General features: G+C 40.1%; 1 protein-coding gene across 4 annotated transcripts in view; it reads left to right on the plus strand.

The window, feature by feature from the left end:
• Nucleotides 1-20,777, plus strand: part of TASP1 (taspase 1) — a 318,253-nt gene that overhangs the window by 93,983 nt on the left and 203,493 nt on the right. For all 4 annotated transcript variants that reach the window (XR_011466633.1, XR_011466634.1, XM_070381969.1 and 1 more), the window contains exon 9: nucleotides 17,738-17,857. Coding sequence is in view for 2 of the 4 variants with exons in the window: in XM_070381969.1 (XP_070238070.1) it covers nucleotides 17,738-17,857 (120 nt within the window). In the remaining 2 variants the exon portion in view is untranslated. The remainder of the gene's footprint in view (nucleotides 1-17,737; nucleotides 17,858-20,777) is intronic.

Raw genomic sequence — 20,777 nt, forward strand, 5'->3', positions numbered from 1 at the left:
AAAAAGCAAAATGGCTGTCTGGGGAGGCCTTACAAATAGTTGTGAAAAGAAGAGAAGGGAAAAGCAAAGGAGAAAAGAAAAGATATAAACATCTGAATTCAGAGTTCCAAAGAATAGCAAGAAGAGATAAGAAAGCCTTCTTCAGAATGGGAAAGACTAGAGATCTCTTCAAGAAAATCAGAGATACCAAAGGAACATTTCATGCAAAGATGAGCTCGATAAAGGACAGAAATGGTATGGACTTAACAGAAGCAGAAGATATTAAGAAGAGATGGCAAGAATACACAGAAGAACTGTACAAAAAAGATCTTCACGACCCAGATAATCACAATGGTGTGGTCACTGACCTAGAGCCAGACATCCTGGAATATGAAGTAAAGTGGGCCTTGGAAAGCATCACTACCAACAAAGCTAGTGGAGGTGATGGAATTCTAGTTGAGCTATTCCAAATCCTGAAAGATGATGCTGTGAAAGTGCTGCACTCAATATGCCAGCAAATTTGGAAAACTCAGCAGTGGCCACAGGACTGGAAGAGGTCAGTTTTCATTCCAATCCCAAAGAAAGGCAATGCCAAAGAGTGCTCAAACTACCGCACAATTGCACTCATCTCACATGCTAGTAAAGTAATGCTCAAAATTCTCCAAGCCAGGCTTCAGCAATATGTGAACCGTGAACTTCCTGATGTTCAAGCTGGTTTTAGAAAAGGCAGAGGAACCAGAGATCAAATTGCCAACATCTGCTGGATCATTGAAAAAGCAAGAGAGTTCCAGAAAAACATCTATATCTGCTTTATTGACTATGCCAAAGCCTTTGACTGTGTGGATCACAATAAACTGTGGAAAATTCTTCAAGAGATGGAAATACCAGACCACCTGACCTGCCTCTTGAGAAATTTGTATGCAGGTCAAGAAGCAGCAGTTAGAACTGGACATGGAACAACAGACTGGTTCCAAATAGGAAAAGGAGTTCATCAAGGCTGTATGTTGTCACCCTGTTTATTTAACTTCTATGCAGAGTACATCATGAGAAACACTGGACTGGAAGAAACAGAAGCTGGAATCAAGATTGCTGGGAGAAATATCAATAACCTCAGATATGCAGATGACACCACCCTTATGGCAGAAAGTGAAGAGGAACTAAAAAGCCTCTTGATGAAAGTGAAAGTGGAGAGGGAAAAAGTTGGCTTAAAGCTCAACATTCAGAAAACAAAGATCATGGCATCCAGTCCCACCACTTCACGGGAAATAGATGGGGAAACAGTGGAAACAGTGTCAGACTTTATTTTTCTGGGCTCCAAAATCACTGCAGATGGTGACTGCAGCCATGAAATTAAAAGATGCTTACTCCTTGGAAGGAAAGTTATGACCAACCTAGGTAGCATATTCAAAAGCAGAGACATTACTTTGCCAACAAAGGTCCATCTAGTCAAGGCTATGGTTTTTCCAGTGGTCATGTATGGATGTGAGTTGGACTGTGAAGAAAGCTGAGCGCCGAAGAATTGATGCTTTTGAACTGTGGTGTTGGAGAAGACTCTTGAGAGTCCCTTGGACTGCAAGGAGATCCAACCAGTCCATCCTGAAGGAGATCAGCCCTGGGATTTCTTTGGAAGGAATGATCCTAAAGCTGAAACTCCAGTACTTTGGCCACCTCATGTGAAGAGTTGACTCATTGGAAAAGACTCTGATGCTGGGAGGGATTGGGGGCAGGAGAAGGGACCGACAGAGGATGAGATGGCTGGATGGCATCACTGACTCGATGGATGTGAGTCTGAGTGAACTCCGGGAGTTGGTGATGGACAGGGAGGCCTGGCGTGCTGTGATTCATGGGGTCGCAAAGAGTCGGACATGACTGAGCGACTGATCTGATCTGATCTGATCTGAAGATTATCTGATTACTGATTAATTACATATAGCACTTACGTGTGAATCAGAAAGTAGGTCAGTAACTTAATTGCTTCTATTACTAGATTACTACCACCTCATGCATTGACATAGGTTATACAGTCTGATGAGCAGTATTCCTTTGCAATGTAAATTGATGGAGTTTCTTTAAAGATTTACAGTTTGTAGCAGTTTATGCCAATTCATCAATTATCCATATCCAGAACTTTCAACCCTCGATAGCTGGGCAATATGTCAGAAAAAGTTTCTAAGTTCTTGTATAAAGATTCAATACCTAGTAGGTTGGATTTCTTCCCAAATCTTTTTAAACCCTCATGAAACTATGCCTTAAATTTACACTGAGTTTTAAAATTATAAGTGAGATTAGTGAGGCAAGAAATCAGTGTTAACAGACCATAACTGCTGTTTTTATTTTGTAAGGGAATGTGGTTTTCCAGGAGGCTTATTATAGGTTGACATCAGATGTTGTTAGACTTGTAAATCCGCCCTCTGTTTTGAGTATCCATCAGCTCTGTAGAGCCTCCTGTAAGTTTTGATATTTAACCAGAATCATAGGAGGGGAAAATGAAGTTATTCCTTCGTTATCATTGGGATAATCTTAGCTGACCTTGTATGTAATGTACAAATTGTCATATTATAGCTTTCCTAAGTGGAAATTCCTCCAGTGAATGGAATTTCATAGACGTCTTCCTGTCTGGGAATTGGTTTAGATCACGATGTTTACAGCATGAGGTTCTAAGTCAGAATTTTTAAATATGTCCTCATACTGTATCCCCACGTGTTAATGACCTGAGTTGACCTGTCACAGATATAGTGGTGTTAACACGTGTGTAGCCAATATACGCATGTGTTAAGGCCAGCAGAATAAACCAGCACGTGAAAAGACAAATGTGAATACACTGGCGCGCGCGCGCACGCTCACACACACACACACACACACACACACACACACAGAGGTCAGTAACAGGGATGCTTTAAGATCAGAAGATAAGACCCACTGCTTAAGTAAGATGAAGGAAAACTGGAGTTTTCAAAGTCCTGACTGGCCCACGTCTTCTGTAATCAGCCTAGAACATTCTGAATAAAAAGTCACAGGCCAGAAACTATTCAAGAGCCGAGGCTGGGATCACTCAAGGAGTGGAGGGAGTGTTGCTGGCTGAGATGGGTACAGAGGACCAGGAGAGGTCTGACCAGAGAAGGTCTGGTAAAGGTCTGACATGGGCCAGTCCAGAGGCCCGGGGCAGACGTGGAGCTGCTCTGGACATGAGATTGCTCAGCCATACTGTCAGCATGTGGTGCCAGCTGACTGCCGTCTTTCCGTGTGACACTTCTCTAATATATTCTCCCTGGCAAAACAGAGCCTGTCCAAACCTCTTGATTCTCTCATTGAGAGATTCTTTATTCTAGTGTGTGCTCAACCTGGCTAACTGTTATCTTCATCCGTGTAGTGTGTTTGTTTTTGTTTTCTTTTGGCTGTACTGCATGACATGTCCCTGACCAGGGATCGAACCCTCGCCACCTGCATTGGAAGCATGCAGTCTTAACCTCTGGACCACCAGGAAAATCCCCATCTGGGTAGTTTTAGATGTACTGGTGGGAGGTTCTTAGGCTCTACTCTCAATTTACTAAATGAAAATCTGCAGGGATGTGTAAGGTATTGGGGCAGAATTTGAGAGTCGTTGTTTTTTCTGCTTAGTATGTCACAGTGGGCCTGGAAAAGCACCTGCTCAGTAATCATTTCTTCAGTGAACATAGAATGTTTTAGAGGAGTTGGTAGTTCCATGATTGCATCCAGTTAAGTTCATGTCCACTCCTCATTTAGCTCTCCTCTAGGAAGACTGGAGTTCTTTTCTCCTTTCACCTTATTCCAGAATTTATTTTTCATAAATAAATTATTTTTCAACAGGCACCAGACACAGTGCCCATGAAACTGTGTTTGAGTGAATGAGTCCAAATCTTTATTTCCATCCCACTTTTCATGCCCTGACTTTTCCAGTTGCTTATTACACGTCTCATGTCTAGCTTAGCTCAGCAAGTCTAGAGTCAAGGTTCATCACCATCTCCTGCATGACTGTGGTAGCATCCCAGTCCATCTGCTGCTGCCACTTCCAGTCAGTTCTATACACAGCATTCATGGAATCACTTAACAGTTCAATTTGATTTTGTCATGACCCTCTTCAGTCACTTCCAGCTGCACTTAGAAATAAAGTGCAGCCCCTTAACAGATCCCACAGGACTTGATAGGAGCAGGTGCCTGTCTTTCTTTCCAGTCTTTTGTTCTTTTACTCTCAGGAGGTCACACTGTCAAGATGCTGCAGGAGTCTGGGCCTTTGTCCTGTGATTCCAGATCCCGGAAATTTTGCCCTTCCCCCTCCTACCTGTCACTCAAGTGGTCATGCAGCTCCAGCTGCCTTTCTCTGAGGGTGCTTGTTTGATGTCTTTCTCTTCCATTACAGTGCAGGTTCCAGGAGGACAGGGACCCTATCTGTTTTGGTTGCCATGGTTTCTCAGTTTGGCGTATAACGTCTGTTGCTCAGTCGCTGAGTTGTGTCCGATCTTTGCCGCCCCATGGACGGCAGCACACCAGGCTTCCCTGTCCTTCACTGTTTCTTGATGTTCAAACTCATGTCCACTGAGTTGGTGATGCTGTCCAACCATCTCGTTCTCTGTCACCCCCTTCTCCTCCTGCCTGTAATATTTCCCAGCATCAGGGTCTTTTCCAGTGAGTCGGCTCTTTGCATCAGGTGGCAAAAGTGTTGGAGCTCCAGCTTCAGCATCAGTCCTTCCAATACATATTCAGGGTTGATTTCCTGTAGGATTGATTGCTTTGATCTCCTTGCTGTCCAAGGAGCTCTCAAGACTCTTCTTCAGCACCGCAATTCAAAAGCATCAATTCTTCAGCACTCAGCCTTCTTAAAGGATGGTTCAACTCTCATATCCATATGCATGTCTACTGGAAAAACCAGAGCTTTGACCATATGAACCTTGTTGGCAAAATGCTGTCTTTGCTTTTAATATGCTTTCTAGATTTCTCATAGCTTTCCTTCCAAGGAGCAAGCATCTTTTAACCTCATATTATATAATATATATAATAAGTGCTCATTGAACAATTGATAAATATAGGTATTATTTTTTGTTTTGTTTGTTTTATTTTGATTGCTTCTTTTTGACATACCTATCACTCTTAAATCTATACCATTTTTTCCTTGATGACTGGATGGTTGCAGTATCTTTCTAACTGGCCTCCCTACTTCTAGACTCTCCCCATTCCTCTTTAAGTCTGTGTATTATCCCCATATACATTTCCTTAAAAATACCTGTATTGGTCTTATCCTTCTCTTGGGAGAAACTTTAATAGAATCTTTGCTATCTGTAGTTAAAACCCAGTTTCTTTAGATTGACTTTATAAACCCTCTTCAAGCTTGTACCCAACCTCCTTTTCCATTATTTCTCTCCTGGAATAATCTTTTTTGTCCCCCTACTACCAATTACATCTCTGCATTTGATTTTTAATGAATTTGCTGAAAGTTCTCATTTCTAAGTTTTGCTCATGTCTCTTTCTCTTTGTGGAATAAATGATAATTAATAATGGAATACCTGCCACTTTGCCTACTGAAATTGTAATCCAAGCCCTTCTTTAAGGACCAGCTCAAATGCTACCCAGATTAAAACAAATTCCTTTCTTCTATTTAGTACATGTAATGGGCACTCAATAAGTGCTTGTTGAATTATCTGCTGCTTTTGCCATTTTGAGATTGATGTGTGTGGTTATTTTATCTTATTCATGTAGGCATATAGAGGCATAAGCATTTGTTTTTAATTCCTATCACAGTGCCTTGAAAAATACCTTTACTCAATTAACATTACTAATTTTAACATCTACAATCAATGATTCTACTATAAATTTTGAGAGAGCAATACATCTGTTATTTTCTTTAATTGTAAGTCTTACAAGTTTGAATCTTCTTTCTAATGCTTCAGGCATATTGTTAGTCCAAAACTATACCTCACTTTTAACAATAAGCTTGTATTTGGGGATATAATGAAAGAAAAGTTAAGTTGTCTGGAAATAGTACTAATAATATTATTCAGTAAGTGAAGGAAGTGATTGTAGGGAACTAATATCTCAGAAGCAACCAACCACTCTAGAGTTGAGTCAGGAAGTGTCCACAAGGGGGCGTGCCCATCTAGCCATCTAGAGAAATGTGACCAATTCCCACTTCTGTTATGCAGGTAAAAATGCCTGTTTTACAAATGTACTCTTAGAACATGTCTTTTTTTTTCTCCCCTAGGAAAAAGAATGAACCTTCACCACCACAAAAATTCCTACCCATTTTCTAGCACTTGTTTATTTTGGTTGTGTGATTTTCCAAGGAGCGATAGGGGATGGAATGGAAATGGGGATTGCCTTGCAAGCTAAGACGGTCTATGAAGCCTGTGGTTGTGCTTCCCCCCCGCCCCCGCCCCCCACATTGAGAGCATTTTCACTGTACAAGCGTTGTCATCTCTTCTGTGGTCATTTTATGTTTTTTAGTCAAGGAATAGGCAGTGCTCCATTTTCACTGCTTCACCGATTTGTATCACCTAAAACTTTGAGGAACTCACCAGTCAGTGACCTGGAGGAGTGCACAGGCTTGGAGTGGCGTGCCCACCGGAGGTCATGGCCTCTTGGGATCTTTAGTTTTTCTTTGCAGTACCTATTTTACCTTGACTTCATCATTATCACCAGCAAGCATTTATTGAGTACTATTTATACACAGGTTTTCAAGCAGGTTTTAGGGAATAAATTGAGAGGCCCTGACCATTTTATGTGTTCCAGAGGAGTTAAGCAATAAAGGAAACTCATATCAAACTGATTTGGTATGTGGCAGAAGAATGAAATCATCCACAAGAGCTGCAGGGATTAGCAGGATAGAGAAAGTCACTCTAAGCACATGGTAGGCTTTATGAAGAGCTAGAGTTTAAGCTGGGCCTTCCCTGGTGGCTCAGACGGTAAAGAATTTGCCTGCAATGTGGGAGATCCGGGTTCAATCCCTGGGGTGGGAAAATCCCCTGGAGAAAGGAATGGCTGCTCATTCCAGTATTCTTGCCTGGGAAATCCCATGGACAGAGGAGCCTGGCAGGCTACAGTCCATGGGGTTGCAAAGAGCTGGATATGACTGAGTGACTAATACTTTAGTCTTTGGGTCTAATGTCTTGGTTAAAGAGTAGGGCTTACATAACTGTAGAGAGAAAGAGAAATTCCTAAGTTTAGAAGAAGGCTGTGAGTGGATAAGCAGGTTGCACTACAGAGTTTCTGCAGAACAGTGTTTTCAAATCCAAATGCTCACGGGGGCTGGGCAGGTAATGTGAACGTGTGAGACCATCTAGAGAGGCGGCGTGAATAGCAGTACATGATCCAATTTTTGGTATGCAAAAACCAAACTAGAGTGCACCAACTTCTGACAAACTTTTCTGGTCAGACCAAACTCTGGTTTTGGCAGTCTGTAATCCCCCATGGGGGCACGGCAGTTGAAAGGATTCAGATGTTCACAGAATTTGGCAAAGTGAAATAGGCCATGGAGGAAATAAGTCCAAAGCCAGAGTCCTCCCGAACATCTATTTGCACTGACTGTACTTGGACGCAAATGAGGAGAATATTTTGAAATATAACGCGGCTATTTGCGTTAAACATAGGCTTTGAAGTGTTGGAAGTCTCTGAAAACATCATTGGAGTTAATTTGAATGGTTTTAGAATTTCTGAGATTTAGTACTATCATAATTAGTTTAGATTGTATTTTATATTCTAAACTATACTTAACTCCTTCTTATTCTTTGTAATTCTTTGATTTATCTCTAATTTCTAATAAGATTTTAATTTATTGAGGAACAAAAGGAAAATAAGTATATGGGCATTTTTGCTCCCCTTTTGCTTTTTAATATGCTGATCTTTAGTTGTTATGTATTTATCATTTTAAATGACAATTTCTATTTTTGTGAGTATACTCATAATTATATGGTCAAATGAATACTGCTGTACTTAAAAAAATTTCACATCACATGAAGTAACTTGTTACTTTGTTACTAAAGTCAGTGTCAAATATTGTTCTAAAGTCTGAAGAGGGTGGAATTTAAATCCAGGTTAAATGACCCATCCCAATTGTCATGGTGTTTCATTGGCAGGAATAGACTCCAGATTGTCCAAGTTACCTTTGAGTCCTTTATCTGTTATTCCCCACTGCTTTAAGAGTCAGTTCAAAGGCCAGTGGAGTGCTGGTATTTAAAAGAAAAAGTGTAATTTTATCCAGAGAAGGTACATGTAAGTCTGAAATGAAAGCGAGACCAGAAGTCCAGACCACGACCAGGTGTTCCTGGAAAGAGCCAAATTGGACAACTAAATTGAAAAAGGTTGCCTGCTCTTATTAAAGAGACTTTGTTGCTGTCTATTTAATTAGCAGTCTTAGCTCATTTATTTACGTGTTTTTAATCTGCCCAGGTAATGACATTCATAGCCTATTAGTGTGTGTGCTGGTAGCATGGTGCACCATCTCTGTGGTTGAAGTCCTTTCGTATATGTGCCTCTTGGAGGTGAAACTGCCAAATAATCTTGATTTCCTCCTCCCTTGAACTTGTTTCCCAGACAGCAATCATTGAGTTTAAGACAGTGAAGGATGACCAGCTCTCTAGTAGAAAAAGTAAAAGCTAAAATACTTAAAGCTAAAATGTTGTATGAATACTAATTATTTAGAGCTTTTAGGAAAGCAATCTGGAATTAAAGAAACCGAATTGGTTAGTCAAACGCGAGGAGTGTGATCCAGATGGTTGATCTAGGGGATGAGAAGGCGGTAAAGAAGTGTTACCGGAAGAAAACATCGAATGGTGGGGTGTGTGTCCAGTATAAAGACATATCATCTCTTTGTGGATAAAGTGAGAGGCTTCGTGTTTCATGGGAAAAGCCTTAGAAGTTTGTTTTGAACACTGGACCACAGAGCATGCACAGCCTCCTGAAATAAAGATCACTTCCACATTGTGAGAAACGACTCTGGGCTTCAGTTTGGTTATTATGGGACCAGCGAAAGATTTCTCAGCAGTTGTTAAGGATGTGCTCTTGGGACAAAACTCATTTAGGAATGATGTGCAAAAGCATTATATTTAGGGAAGATTGAAATATGAAATAATCAGAGGAATACGAGAAGTTAGAGGAAAACTGCTTTGGAGAGGCTGAGCCTGGATCATGCATAAAAACAGCAAAAGGCAGTTTCAGAGGACAGAAAGTTTGACTTATTAATGAGGTACAATTAAAAAGTGTCATGACACTTGGTTTGTTGCTGCCTATAGGTGGATGAGTGGCAAGACAAGCCACAGAGGAGCCTAGAAGAAGCCAGTGTATAAAGAGGCTTCCAGAGAGGGGAGAGCTGCTGGGCTTAGGTTGTGCTCTCAGGGCCAGGGCCCCTGTGTGTTTGGGAGGTGATTGAGAAGATCTCTTCTGGGGTTTTCGAGACCTTGGGACTTGGAGAAGGGTGGTATTTCTCTGTGGGGCAGGGATAGGGGATGCAGAGTGAGTCAGGAACGCCACCTCTACCATGACATCTGATAGTGTCTTCTGTTACTGCCAAGAGCCAAGCCTCCCCCCGGAGGAGAAGGCGGGAGGCTTGAGCCCTGCTGAGCTTTGGTGCCTGGAGAAAATCATTGCCTGTTCAATTTCATTCATTCAGTTTGTCCATTCGACAAGTTGTTCAGTCACAGACTGATTTTGCCCTTCTTTCTTCTGTTTATTTATTTTATTGCCTTTTTGGATCTTTTCATTTGGTGTTCATTCCTCTTTCATTGATTTTTCATCTTCCGTTTTTTCTCCTTGTGTTTTTCTTGTTCCCTTTCTAACTTATTTAGTTGGGCACTTAGCTTACTATTTTGTTTCTTTTGTAATATCAATACTTTGGGTATTAATTTCCCTCTGAGTACCACTTTTATTTCATCTCTCACAAGTTTTAAAATGCAGTGTTTTATATGTCTATTTCTTTTTGGTCATGTAGCTTGTGAGAGATCTTAGTTCCCTGACCAGGGATTGAACCTGCGCTCTTGGCAGTGAAAGTACAGAGTCCTAACCCCTGGACTTCCAGGGAATTCTCTGAAATGTAGTATTTTTAATTATTACTGGTTATTTTGTATTTTTGTTTAGATTTATTTGATCCGTAAGTTATTTAGCAGTGCTTTTTTCTTTTTAAAAAATTTTTATTTACCTTTATTGATTCCTAACTTAATTGCATTGTAGTCAGAGAGTGTTTTCTGTTTGATATTGTTTCTTGAAATTTGCTGTGATTTAGTTTATGGATTAATGTGTGGTCAATGTTTAAAAATACTTATTTGTGTTTGAAAACAATGCTTTCTCTCTAATTGGAGCAAAATTCCGTGAATGCCTTTTAATGTGCTATTCAGACCTTTTCTTTTTTGAAAATTGTATTTATTTATTTATGGCTGTGCTGTGTCTTTGCGGCTGCACGTGGGCTTTCTCTAGTTGCCACGAGCAGGGGCTATTCTGCCTCATGGTGCATGGGCCCCTCATTGCAATGGTTCCTCTTGTTGCAGAGCCTGGGCTCTAGAGCGTGAGCTCAGGAGTTGCGGCTTGCAGTCGCTAGAGTGGGGTCTCAGAAGCAGTGTCAGATTGACTTAGTTCCGTGGTGTGTGGAATCTTCCTGGACCAGGTATTGAACTCGTGCGTTGGCCAGTGGACTCCTATCCACTGTTCTACCAGGGAAGTCCCCAGATTTTTTATTTCTTACTGAATTTTTGTTTGTTTGTTTGCTTTAAGTCATTTTCCTTATTCATGGTTAAGAAAAATGTGTTAAACTATCTCGTTATGTTCCTCTGTTTTTGCTTTATGTACATTTGAGGCTATTTTTCATTTTAGGTACATACAGATTTAGAATTACTATATCGCCCTGGCTTATCTAAACTTCCAGTATTTACCATGTAGACATCCTTTAGTCCTATTAACTTTTTGTCTTAAAACTGGTGTTCTTGATGTTAATTAGTTCCGTGTTTGGGTTGGTCCCACTGGGTGTCTCTCTTCTTTCCCTTGTCCTTTTGCTCTCAGCTTTTTCAGGTGTATTTGTGATAACATAGCCAGGTTTTAAAACCCCATCTTGATCGTCTAATAATACGCTCTTTTTTTTTTAATAATTGTGCTTCCTGTTTTGGCTGTGCTGGGTCTTCACTGCCACTCAAGCTTCTCTCTAGCTGTGGAGAGTGGGGCTGCTCTTTAGCCGTGGCATGCAGGCTTCCTGTTGCAGTTCCTCCCCTGGCTGCAGGTTTCGGGAGCTGCAGCTCCCAGGCTCTAGAATGCAGGCTCAGTAGTTGTGGCACGTGGACTTGGTTGCTCCTTGGAATGAAAGGTCTTCCCAGACCAGGGATTAAACCCAGGTCTCCTGCATTGACGGGCAGATTCTTTACCATTGAGCCACCAAGGAAGCCCAATAATACACTCTTATTATTTTTGAAGACAATATTAATTTTGATTTACATGCATGTTTGCCATTGTATTTGCTTGCTCATTCCTTGTTTCATTCCCGAGTGTCCTTTTCCTTCTTGGATTATTGTCTTAGTCCTTTCAGACTGCTATAACAACAAAATACAAGAGACCGGATGGCTTACAAACAATAGGAATGTATTTATCACAGTTCTGGAGGCTGGGAAGTCCAACATCAAGGCATAGGCAGATGTGATATCTGATGAGGACCTCCTTCCTAGATGGCCATCTTTTTGCTATAGCCTTACATGCCAGAAGTGGCATGGAAACTTCTTGGGCTTCTTCTACAATGGCATATCTCATTCATGCAGGCTCTGCCTTCATGACCTATTCATTTTTTGATGCCCTACCTCCATTACCATCACTGTGGGGGTTAGGATTGCAGTAGGTGAAACTTTGGAAGGGCACATTTAGATCACAGCAGTTATTTTCCTTTTTCTTAAAAGTATATTATTCATTTGTTTATTTGCTCATCCATTCAGCAAATATATTTTGAGTACTTAAGAGGTGTCAAGTCCTTTTCTGGGTGCTTCGCTTATGCTAGTGAGTAACACATACAAAGATTACTGCCTTTGTGGAGCTTCTAGTCTTTTGGAGGAGTTTGGCAGTTTAAATATTATGAAAATAAACTTTATATTTTAGAAGATACATGTTATGGAAAAAAGATAAAGTAGAGCTGAGAAAAGAATATTAGGGATGCTCATGAGTAGGTGGTAGGGAGTATCAGAAGGAGGTCAGTTTGCAGTGTTAACTACAATGATCCTTTAGGACTTCATTAAGTGTAGGTCTCTTGGTGGTGAACACATTTTATTGATTTATAAATGTATTTGTTTTATTTTTGTTCCTAAAAGGTAATTTTGTTAGGTTCTAGGTTTATAGTTATTTTTCTGTGAAAATATACCACTGCCTTCTGGCTCCCACTGGACTGTTGGAAATTCTGCTGTCACTCCACTGTCATAAGCTTTCCTTTCTCTCTTGCTCCTTTCCTTCTCTGGATTCCTGGAGATGTAGATTCTTATTTTTCATCCATTGTGGGGAAATTTGAGCCATTTTCTCTTTAGATATTTTTACTTCTCTATTCTTTCCAGTTGAGAGTACATTAGATTTTCATTCATTTTACCATCTCTTTATTATTTTCCATCACCACCCCCCCTTTATAATTGCAATCAGATGTGTATTAAATGTTATATAAATATAGATGTGTTGTGCTATTAGGAAAAAGTTGAAAGATTTGATCATGATCTGACATTTCAAATCCTGTGTTGTATACTCAAAAATAGATACATCAGCTGTTGATTTGATTAAGGTAAAACAGTGAAACACACATAATCTTAAGTGTATAATTTGATGAATTTTGATATGTTTATTCATCCATGTAACAAGATCTGACATTGCTACTATGCTAGAAAGTTTCTTCATATCCCTTCAGAGTCCACACCTCCCTCCCAAGACAACTATTTTTCTGATTCTTTTTCCCCGTAGTTTTACCTGTTCTAAATAAAACTTCAGATAAATGGGGTCATACGTTATGTACTGTGTGGTGGCCAGCATCCTCTACTCAACATACATCTAAAAAATGGCCCGTATTGTTGCACATGTCACTGGTCCTTTTTTATTCCTGCACAGTCTTCCACTGTTGCCAGGATCACGTCTTGGGTACCCATTCCCCTCTTGATAGACATTTGGATTATTTCCGGGTTTCGACTATTGCAGTTTGACTAAGGTGTTATAAACATTTTTGACAAGTCTTTTGTCGTATATATTTTGTTTTCTCTTGGGGTAAATAGGCTTCCCTTGTAGCACAGTTGGTAAAGAATCTGCCTGCAGTACAGGAGACCTGGGTTTGGTCCCTGGGTCAGGAAGATCCCCTGGAGAAGGAAACAGCAGCCCACTCCAGTGTTCTTGCCTGGGAAATCCCATGGATGGAGGAGCCTGGCAGGCTACAGCTCACGGGGTCACACAGAGTCGGACACGACTGAGCAACTAACAGTTTCAGTTTTTCAGTTTGGGGTGAATACTTAGGGGTATAGTTGCTGAGTCATAGCTAGGTGTGTATATTTAATTTAGAGTTAAATTTTTTTGAATTAGAATTTTAAAATTGTGATTAATATTTATTCCAGAAACACAAGAAGCCAAATTAGATATATTCATCATTATATTTTTAAACTGATTTTAAGTCATTGAGATGTATTCTATCAGTATTTTGATCAAATGAACGCAATTTAATAATCTAGTTAATATTATTTTAAAGGACTTATCAGAATTATCATCTTTCTTAAATTCCTCAATTTTGATTTCAACTCCAGTATATCTTAGGTTGCTATTCTTAACCAGTCGTTCATTATGAGTTCAAATTAAATACTATGAATTAAACAACATATGAATAAGAATGAAAATGTTTTAAAGCTTTGTAAAGCATCCGTTGTGGCTTCCCAGATGGCTCCGTGGTAAAGAACCCACCTGCTGCCAATGCTGGAGATGTGGGTTTGATCCCTGGGTCAGGAAGATCCCCTGGAGAAGGAAATGGCAACTCCCTCCACTGTTCTTGCCTGGGAGAGCCCATGGACAGAAGAGCCTGGTGGGCTACAGTCCATGGTGTTCACAAAGAGTTAGACACAACTTAGCGACTAAACAACAACAGCAGCAACAACAATGCTTCCATTGTAGTCCAGTTGTATAATAATCTAAGTCATGAGTACGTTCATCTGATCCCTACCATCACTTACACATGCTCATTCAACATGTACACTGAGGCCCCCAAATGGTTCCACTTTGAAGAAAACAATCCCATAGTATGTTATGTGTAATATTATTAAAAAACAAAACAAAACACTGAGATTAAACCCAATGCATTTTCCACCTTTAATGTTGCAGCCCCAGAGCTCTGTATAGGAGTTCTGCCAGTTGGAAAACATTGTCCTTTGCTACTTTTGAGAGACCGGAATTTTTAGGTAATCCTCTGGAACTTTGTTATGATATGAATTTATAGTTAAAGCTGTAATTCAGATATATTGAAGCCCCTTAAAAGCATGGTTAACACACTTTATTTTTGTTTTGAGCTGAAAATGTTTCTGTTTACTTTTGGTGAATGATTTAGGGAATTAATAGCAAAGATTTTTACAAAATAAACTTTTTTCTCTGTTGTAGATATGTTTGGCACTAATCTGTGTAGTGCTGCAAAGATTTTAATGTATATTTATTAAGCAAAGAATAAAGGATTATTTAAAAATAGACATCTTGACTATAGCTTTACAGAAACATCGTTTTTAGTATTGGACATCAGAAGCGGGATTTTCTGAAGAGAGAAGAGAAAAGTCATTGGGTATTCTTATATCCAAATTTTCCTTGGTTTCAGCCAAGCCAGACACATGAAAGCAGATAATTCTGGCTAAGTTCTCCTTCTTTTATACACACAGCTGATACACTCTGAGCCCTCAGAGGCCCCACTACTGCAGGGGACTGGCTTTAGGAGCCAAATGTGGAGCCCGGTCTAGGTTTCCCGGACCCAGATCTATCATGGCATCTTCAGGATGCTTGAAGGTGGGGAAGCTTTCTGTTGCACTTACTGTGCTGTCATGGAAGGTGTTAAGTCAGCTGTGTTTCTCAAGTGGAAGCTCAGGCCAATTATAATGCTACTCAGCAGCCTAACAAGTCTTGGGAAGACTTGATATCTTAAAAATAAAATGTATTTCTGTATTTATTATTATATTAGGATAATCTCACCATACATCAGGTTCAGGATGTGCTTTTACACTCGAGATATTATTCTTGTATTTTATCTATTTGATACTTGAGTAATTCTGTACAGAAGAAGCCCTGGAGGAGGAAATGGCCACTCACTCCAGTATTCATGGGATTCTGTCCGAGAACCCCATGGACAGGGGAGCTTGGTAGGCTGTGTTCCATAGGGTCACACAGAGTCGGACGTGACTGAAGCGGCTTAGCATGCACTCACTCATGCATATACAGAAGAAAGACCACATTAATGAGATACGTAACTGATAGATGATGTCTCTTGGCAGGTTTCAGAGTTAGTGCAGGTTAGAGACTTAATTTTCATGTGGAAAGTACCTACACTTTGTTCTACGGGATTTATTAGTTTATATGTGTTACTTTATTTAATTCTTACAATAACTATGTAATAGCCATCTCCAATTTGGGGTGAGAAAAATGAAAACTTTTGACATGAAGTTCAACAGAGATGACTAGATCATTAGTTAATTGTAGAAAGTTTTATTTGTCTTTTCCATGACACATGGAATCCGTATGTCAACTTTATACGCATGTGTTTAATCTGACAAGGACTATAATTTATGCCATTGCTTTTTAATAACAATTTTATCAAAAAATTAATGCAACTAGCATATTTCAGTCAAGGACATTAGGTCTGTGTGTATCTATGTGGTGCATATACTTCTAAGTATTTATGGAGTGTAAGAGTATAATAGTAGCTCTATATAATAACAGTCATTGTATATTTTTTAAACTTTCTAAGATTTCTTTTCTATATACACGAGCTCGGTGAAATTATTATAGCCAAAATACCACTGTTTGTCTTTCATTCAATTTACCTGCACTTCATAAAAATGCTTAAATATTACTTCATCATCTTTCAGTTTCCATTTCAGTATGTGAAATCTATAAACTAATTCTTGAATATTTTATGAAGTAATTCTGATTTTTGCAGGTGTTGCTAGCCATTAGGAATATTTAGCTTAATTTGGAACAGAATTCTCTATCTTTTGCTTGCTTTTTCATTTTTGAAAAACAGGTTATAGTAAATCCATCTATGTATAATCCTTCCATGTCTTTGTACAGTAAGGTTCAAAGGGATGAAAGTTAAAGTCACGATATCCTGATCGAAATGCAGAGAATTGTTTTTACAGATAATTCATATCGTTGTGTATATGTTATGTGTCCCCTCAGTAAAATTCTGTTTTATGGAATGTTTGAGTAGGATCAGCAGTCACAGTTAATAAAAAAGGACTAATAAAGAATACCCTTTCCTGACTTTGTTGTTGCTGTTTTTGAGGAAGGTTATTCTACAGTGCCTTTTTATTTGTATGAGAGTAGTCTGTTTCTAAAAGAAGCAGTAAGATTGCTAAGATCATGTTTTAAAATACTTTGTGGTATGGTCATGGTGGTATGGTCATGGTGGTATGGTCATGGTGGTATGCTGCCAATTGGTAGTGGAACAAGAGGGAGCTTAAATCTTTTATGCTGACATAATGTTGGTCTTAGGTGGTTTAAGTCTCTCCTTCGGCAGATTTGTGCCTGTAAAATTATTTGCCTTAGAATGAGTAGAGCAGACATTTGGCTGATCATGACCTATGGGATAGTATCAGACCTTGTTTCTCAAAAGTAGAGTCCATGGACAGAAGTCTCTTTGAACATGGGGTTGTCCCTGACTCTGATACAGACTTGGGGGTATGGGTGAGGATGGGGTTCTCAGGTTCTAGGGCACCAGTGACCTAGACTTTAAAAATATATACCACCATGACCACAATGAACCTAAAGACCTATAACAGCCCTCCTTTAGTATACTAAAAAGGTAATTTTTCATGAAATTTCCTTCCCACTCCCTTTACTTCTGATTTTTATCCAGCAGTGTAAAGTTGGTGGGCCTTGCACAGGTGACCCAGAAATCTTTGAGGCAAGAGACAGCTGCTCATGGTCAATATGTGTGAAATGCGTTAAGCATGTGAGGCCTGGAACAAGACCCAGGAACACAAAGATGGCTCCCAGGAACGTGCAGTTTTCTGCCATATGAGTGGCAACCATATTATTAACATAGCAGAGAAGGGGGTTTGCCATCAAGTGTCTCACAAGGAAGAAATTTTAAAGAAAACTGTAGCATGGTCTAGTTCAAGACTGAACGTCACTCTCTCCATTTATTGTGGTGAATATATTACTTTTAGAAATTTTTGCATAATATTAAAGAAATACAAATAAGAACATTTATTAGTTCACTTATACCGTAGATCTTTTCCTTTCCAGATTCTCAGTCGTGAACTGAATTCTTGAGATTAAGGTGATACAGTGATATATTACAATTTATACTGTTGTTTTCTTCCTCCCTTTGAAAGGCATGTTAGGCTTCTTATTAGAGAAAAGCAAGCAGACACTCTTGGCTCAGGATCTTTCACTGGAAAATAAGTTTTGACTTGAACCGGATTTAAGCGTCAGCTTGACAATAGATAGGCAATTGCCGAATGCTCCAGCTAAGGATAAGCTCAGCTTTCGCTGTGTCATGACTGTCCTTGAAGTGTTGTGCGGTCGTGTCGCTGCTGTGCACCGTGCTTAGTGAACGCTCTGGCCCTTTGCTCCACAGGAGAACGACTCGGGCCCTTTGGACACAGTGGGCGCTGTGGTTGTGGACCACGAAGGGAATGTGGCTGCCGCCGTTTCTAGTGGAGGCTTGGCCTTGAAACATCCGGGGAGAGTTGGGCAGGTAAGGAACACTGAGGTGTTTAAACTAGCCTCACAAGTTGAACGTAGAATTTGCTAGCTCACAAGTTTTTGAACCAGTAGAGACATTTTTTTTTTGTCTTTAGAAAAAACAAATGGTATTGTTCTTAACACTTAGGTAGTATGAATCATCAACTGCCTGTTTAGGATCTTTTCTAAAATGAAAACCCACCTCAGAATACTAGGGTTCTTACTGATCTTTATAACCAAACAGACATAATCGTGTGTTGGACTACTTTCAGTAGGCTGGGTACTGGCCTGGGTATTTATCAGACATGTAATAAATGCACTGAGTCCCATGTTCATTCTTTGTAAATGTCATTCTCTGTAGAAGTGAGCACCTGACTGTATGACTGCTTGCTTTTCAGGTGGGAAAATGGTTTCAGAGTTGCATTTTATATTTCCTCTATTCAAGGAACAGTAGCATTTTGACTCTAATCCTTTCTCTGATTAAGCATTTCAGCGGTTTTATAGACTAACTGGTATTTCAAGTCACCAACACATGATACTACTCACGAAATCGAGGTATGAGGGAGGCTGAATTTATGTGCAACTGGCTTTTTGCAAGCTCACTTGTACATCTTCTTCACCCCCAACTCCCCATCTCCAGCCTTTAGCACTAAATTAAGAATGAAATTTAACAATCCATTTGATCTAATAATCTTTCTGAGTGTATACCAACTTGGCACATTACTTACTGGCTTAACAAATATTTGTTGAGTGAACAAACAAATTGGATGCCCTCAGAGTCTGTTGGCTTCCCAAGTGGCGCTAGTGGTAAAGAACCTGCCTGCCAATGCAGGAGATGCAAGAGATGCAGGTTTGATCCCTGGGTCAGGAAGGTCTCTTGGAGAAGAAAATGGCAACCCACTCCTGTATTCTTGCCTGGAGAATGCCATGGACAGAGGAGCCTGGCAGCCTGCAGACCATGGCATTGCAAAGAGTTGAACACGACTGAGTACACAGCACAGCAAGGCAGCACGGCACAGAGTCTGTTAAAGTGTCACAGTTGCGTGAGGCGTGTGTGAGCTTAGTACCGGGATCTCACGTTGCCTCTGGAGCGCTGCTTGGCATGCCCTTTGTGCTTTGTATCTTGTGTTTGAAGAAGAGTCCACGTCACAGTTGCTTTGGACGTGGTGGGTAGTGAGTGCTCAGAGCAGGGTGATCTGATTCATGGAGGACATCTTTGCAAAGCCCCTGGTGACATTCTGTGACCTGCCCTTTATGGCGGACAAACCACTCATAGTGCTATGGTGGGAAGGGGAGGGAAGAATAATTAATTTTGTGCTACTCTTTGCCTGCCATGCAAGGGGATTTATGGAACATGATTACTCAACATGTGTAAACGCTTTGAACTCAGTATAAAAAGTCTTTGTCTGGTCATGGTATTTTTCCACATAATAAAGTCTTGTGTATTTGTCAAGTTTGGAATAGGAAAACCAAGCTTGGCATATCAGATCTGGATGCCTTGGTAGAGAAAGAGAGAGAAAAGCCAGCAAAGCCGCCTTCATCTCATTGCCATTCCCATGACTTTTTCACTGGTTTTTGTTTGTTTTGGTTAGCAAAATAGCAACAAGAGAACCAAGGATAGTTCTGGACTGTGTTAGCAGGACATTACACCCAGCAATCTTGAAGCTATTCTGCCGCACTGCACATGGAGTTGTCTTGGAAAAAGAAATACTGTAAAGCTTACACGTACATATTTGAAAACTGCTAAGAGAGTAAATCTTAAAAGTTCTCATCACAAGAAAAACAGTTCTGCGACTGTGTATGCTGACAGAAGTTAACGGATGTTAACTGATCATTTTGCATTCTATGCAAATATTGAATTATTAGTCTGTTTACCCGAAACTAATAAAATATGTGTCAGTTGTACCTCAGTTTAAAAAAAAAGCTTACATATTAATTTGCCCCACGTGACTGGTTTATGAATGTACAGTTTGTGAAGGCTGAAAAATCAGGAAATGGTGTGAAGGAGAGGGTAAAGTTGCTTACATGGAAAGCAGTTGCTTAATCGGGTTATATTGCTCAGATGGAAGAGAGGCAACAAGCCTGGAAACGTGGAAGCATCATATGAGAGGTAGAGGGCTGTCCTTCTTAACAAGCAGAATAGAATGAAACAATACATAAGCAAACTGTCTTTGAAAAGCAAAGACTCATATTTTTAAAAATGTGCTAAAACTAGGTATTCCTGTATACATTTTAAATGCACAAAAAGCTATTAAATTTTAGCATATTACACATTTTACCCTGCTATAGATATAACAGTTCAGATGCTAAAGTGGCAATTTGAAAGAAAACTTCATTTGCTTCCTTCAGTTCAGTTCAGTTCAGTTCAGTTGCTCAGTCGTGTCCGACTCTTCACGACCCCATGAATCGCAGCACGCCAGGCCTCCCTGTCTATCACCAACTCCCGGAGTTCACTCAGACTCACGTCCATCGAGTCGGTGATGCCATCCAACCATCTCATCCTCTGTCGTCCCTTTCTCCTCCTGCCCCCAATCCCTCCCAGCATCAGAGTCTTTTCCAATGAGTCAACTCTTCGCATGAGGTGGCCAAAGTACTGGAGTTTCAGCTTTAGCATCATTCCTTCCGAAGCTTATACTAATTAGAATTTACAAATGTGACATGAAAAAGGAATTATTATGTTCTACTGTCCTCCAAACCCTACCTGACCCACATGAAAACAGGCGGTTGAGTTTAGGGGTTGAGTGTGGATTTGGGATTTTGGTAAACTTTATTCTAACCTCACCTCCCCACTTACCAGTCCCCTCACGTGGACAGGTTACTCAACGCCTGAAGTTCTATTTTCCACAATTGTAAAATGGGGATAAATAGCTACCTCAGAAAGTTTTAGAAGATTAAATGATACCATGCATTTCAGTCGCTTATCACAGTCCCTC

The sequence above is a fragment of the Bos mutus genome, chromosome 13, assembly GCF_027580195.1.
Source record: "Bos mutus isolate GX-2022 chromosome 13, NWIPB_WYAK_1.1, whole genome shotgun sequence".
In the NCBI taxonomy this organism is placed as follows: domain Eukaryota; kingdom Metazoa; phylum Chordata; class Mammalia; order Artiodactyla; family Bovidae; genus Bos; species Bos mutus.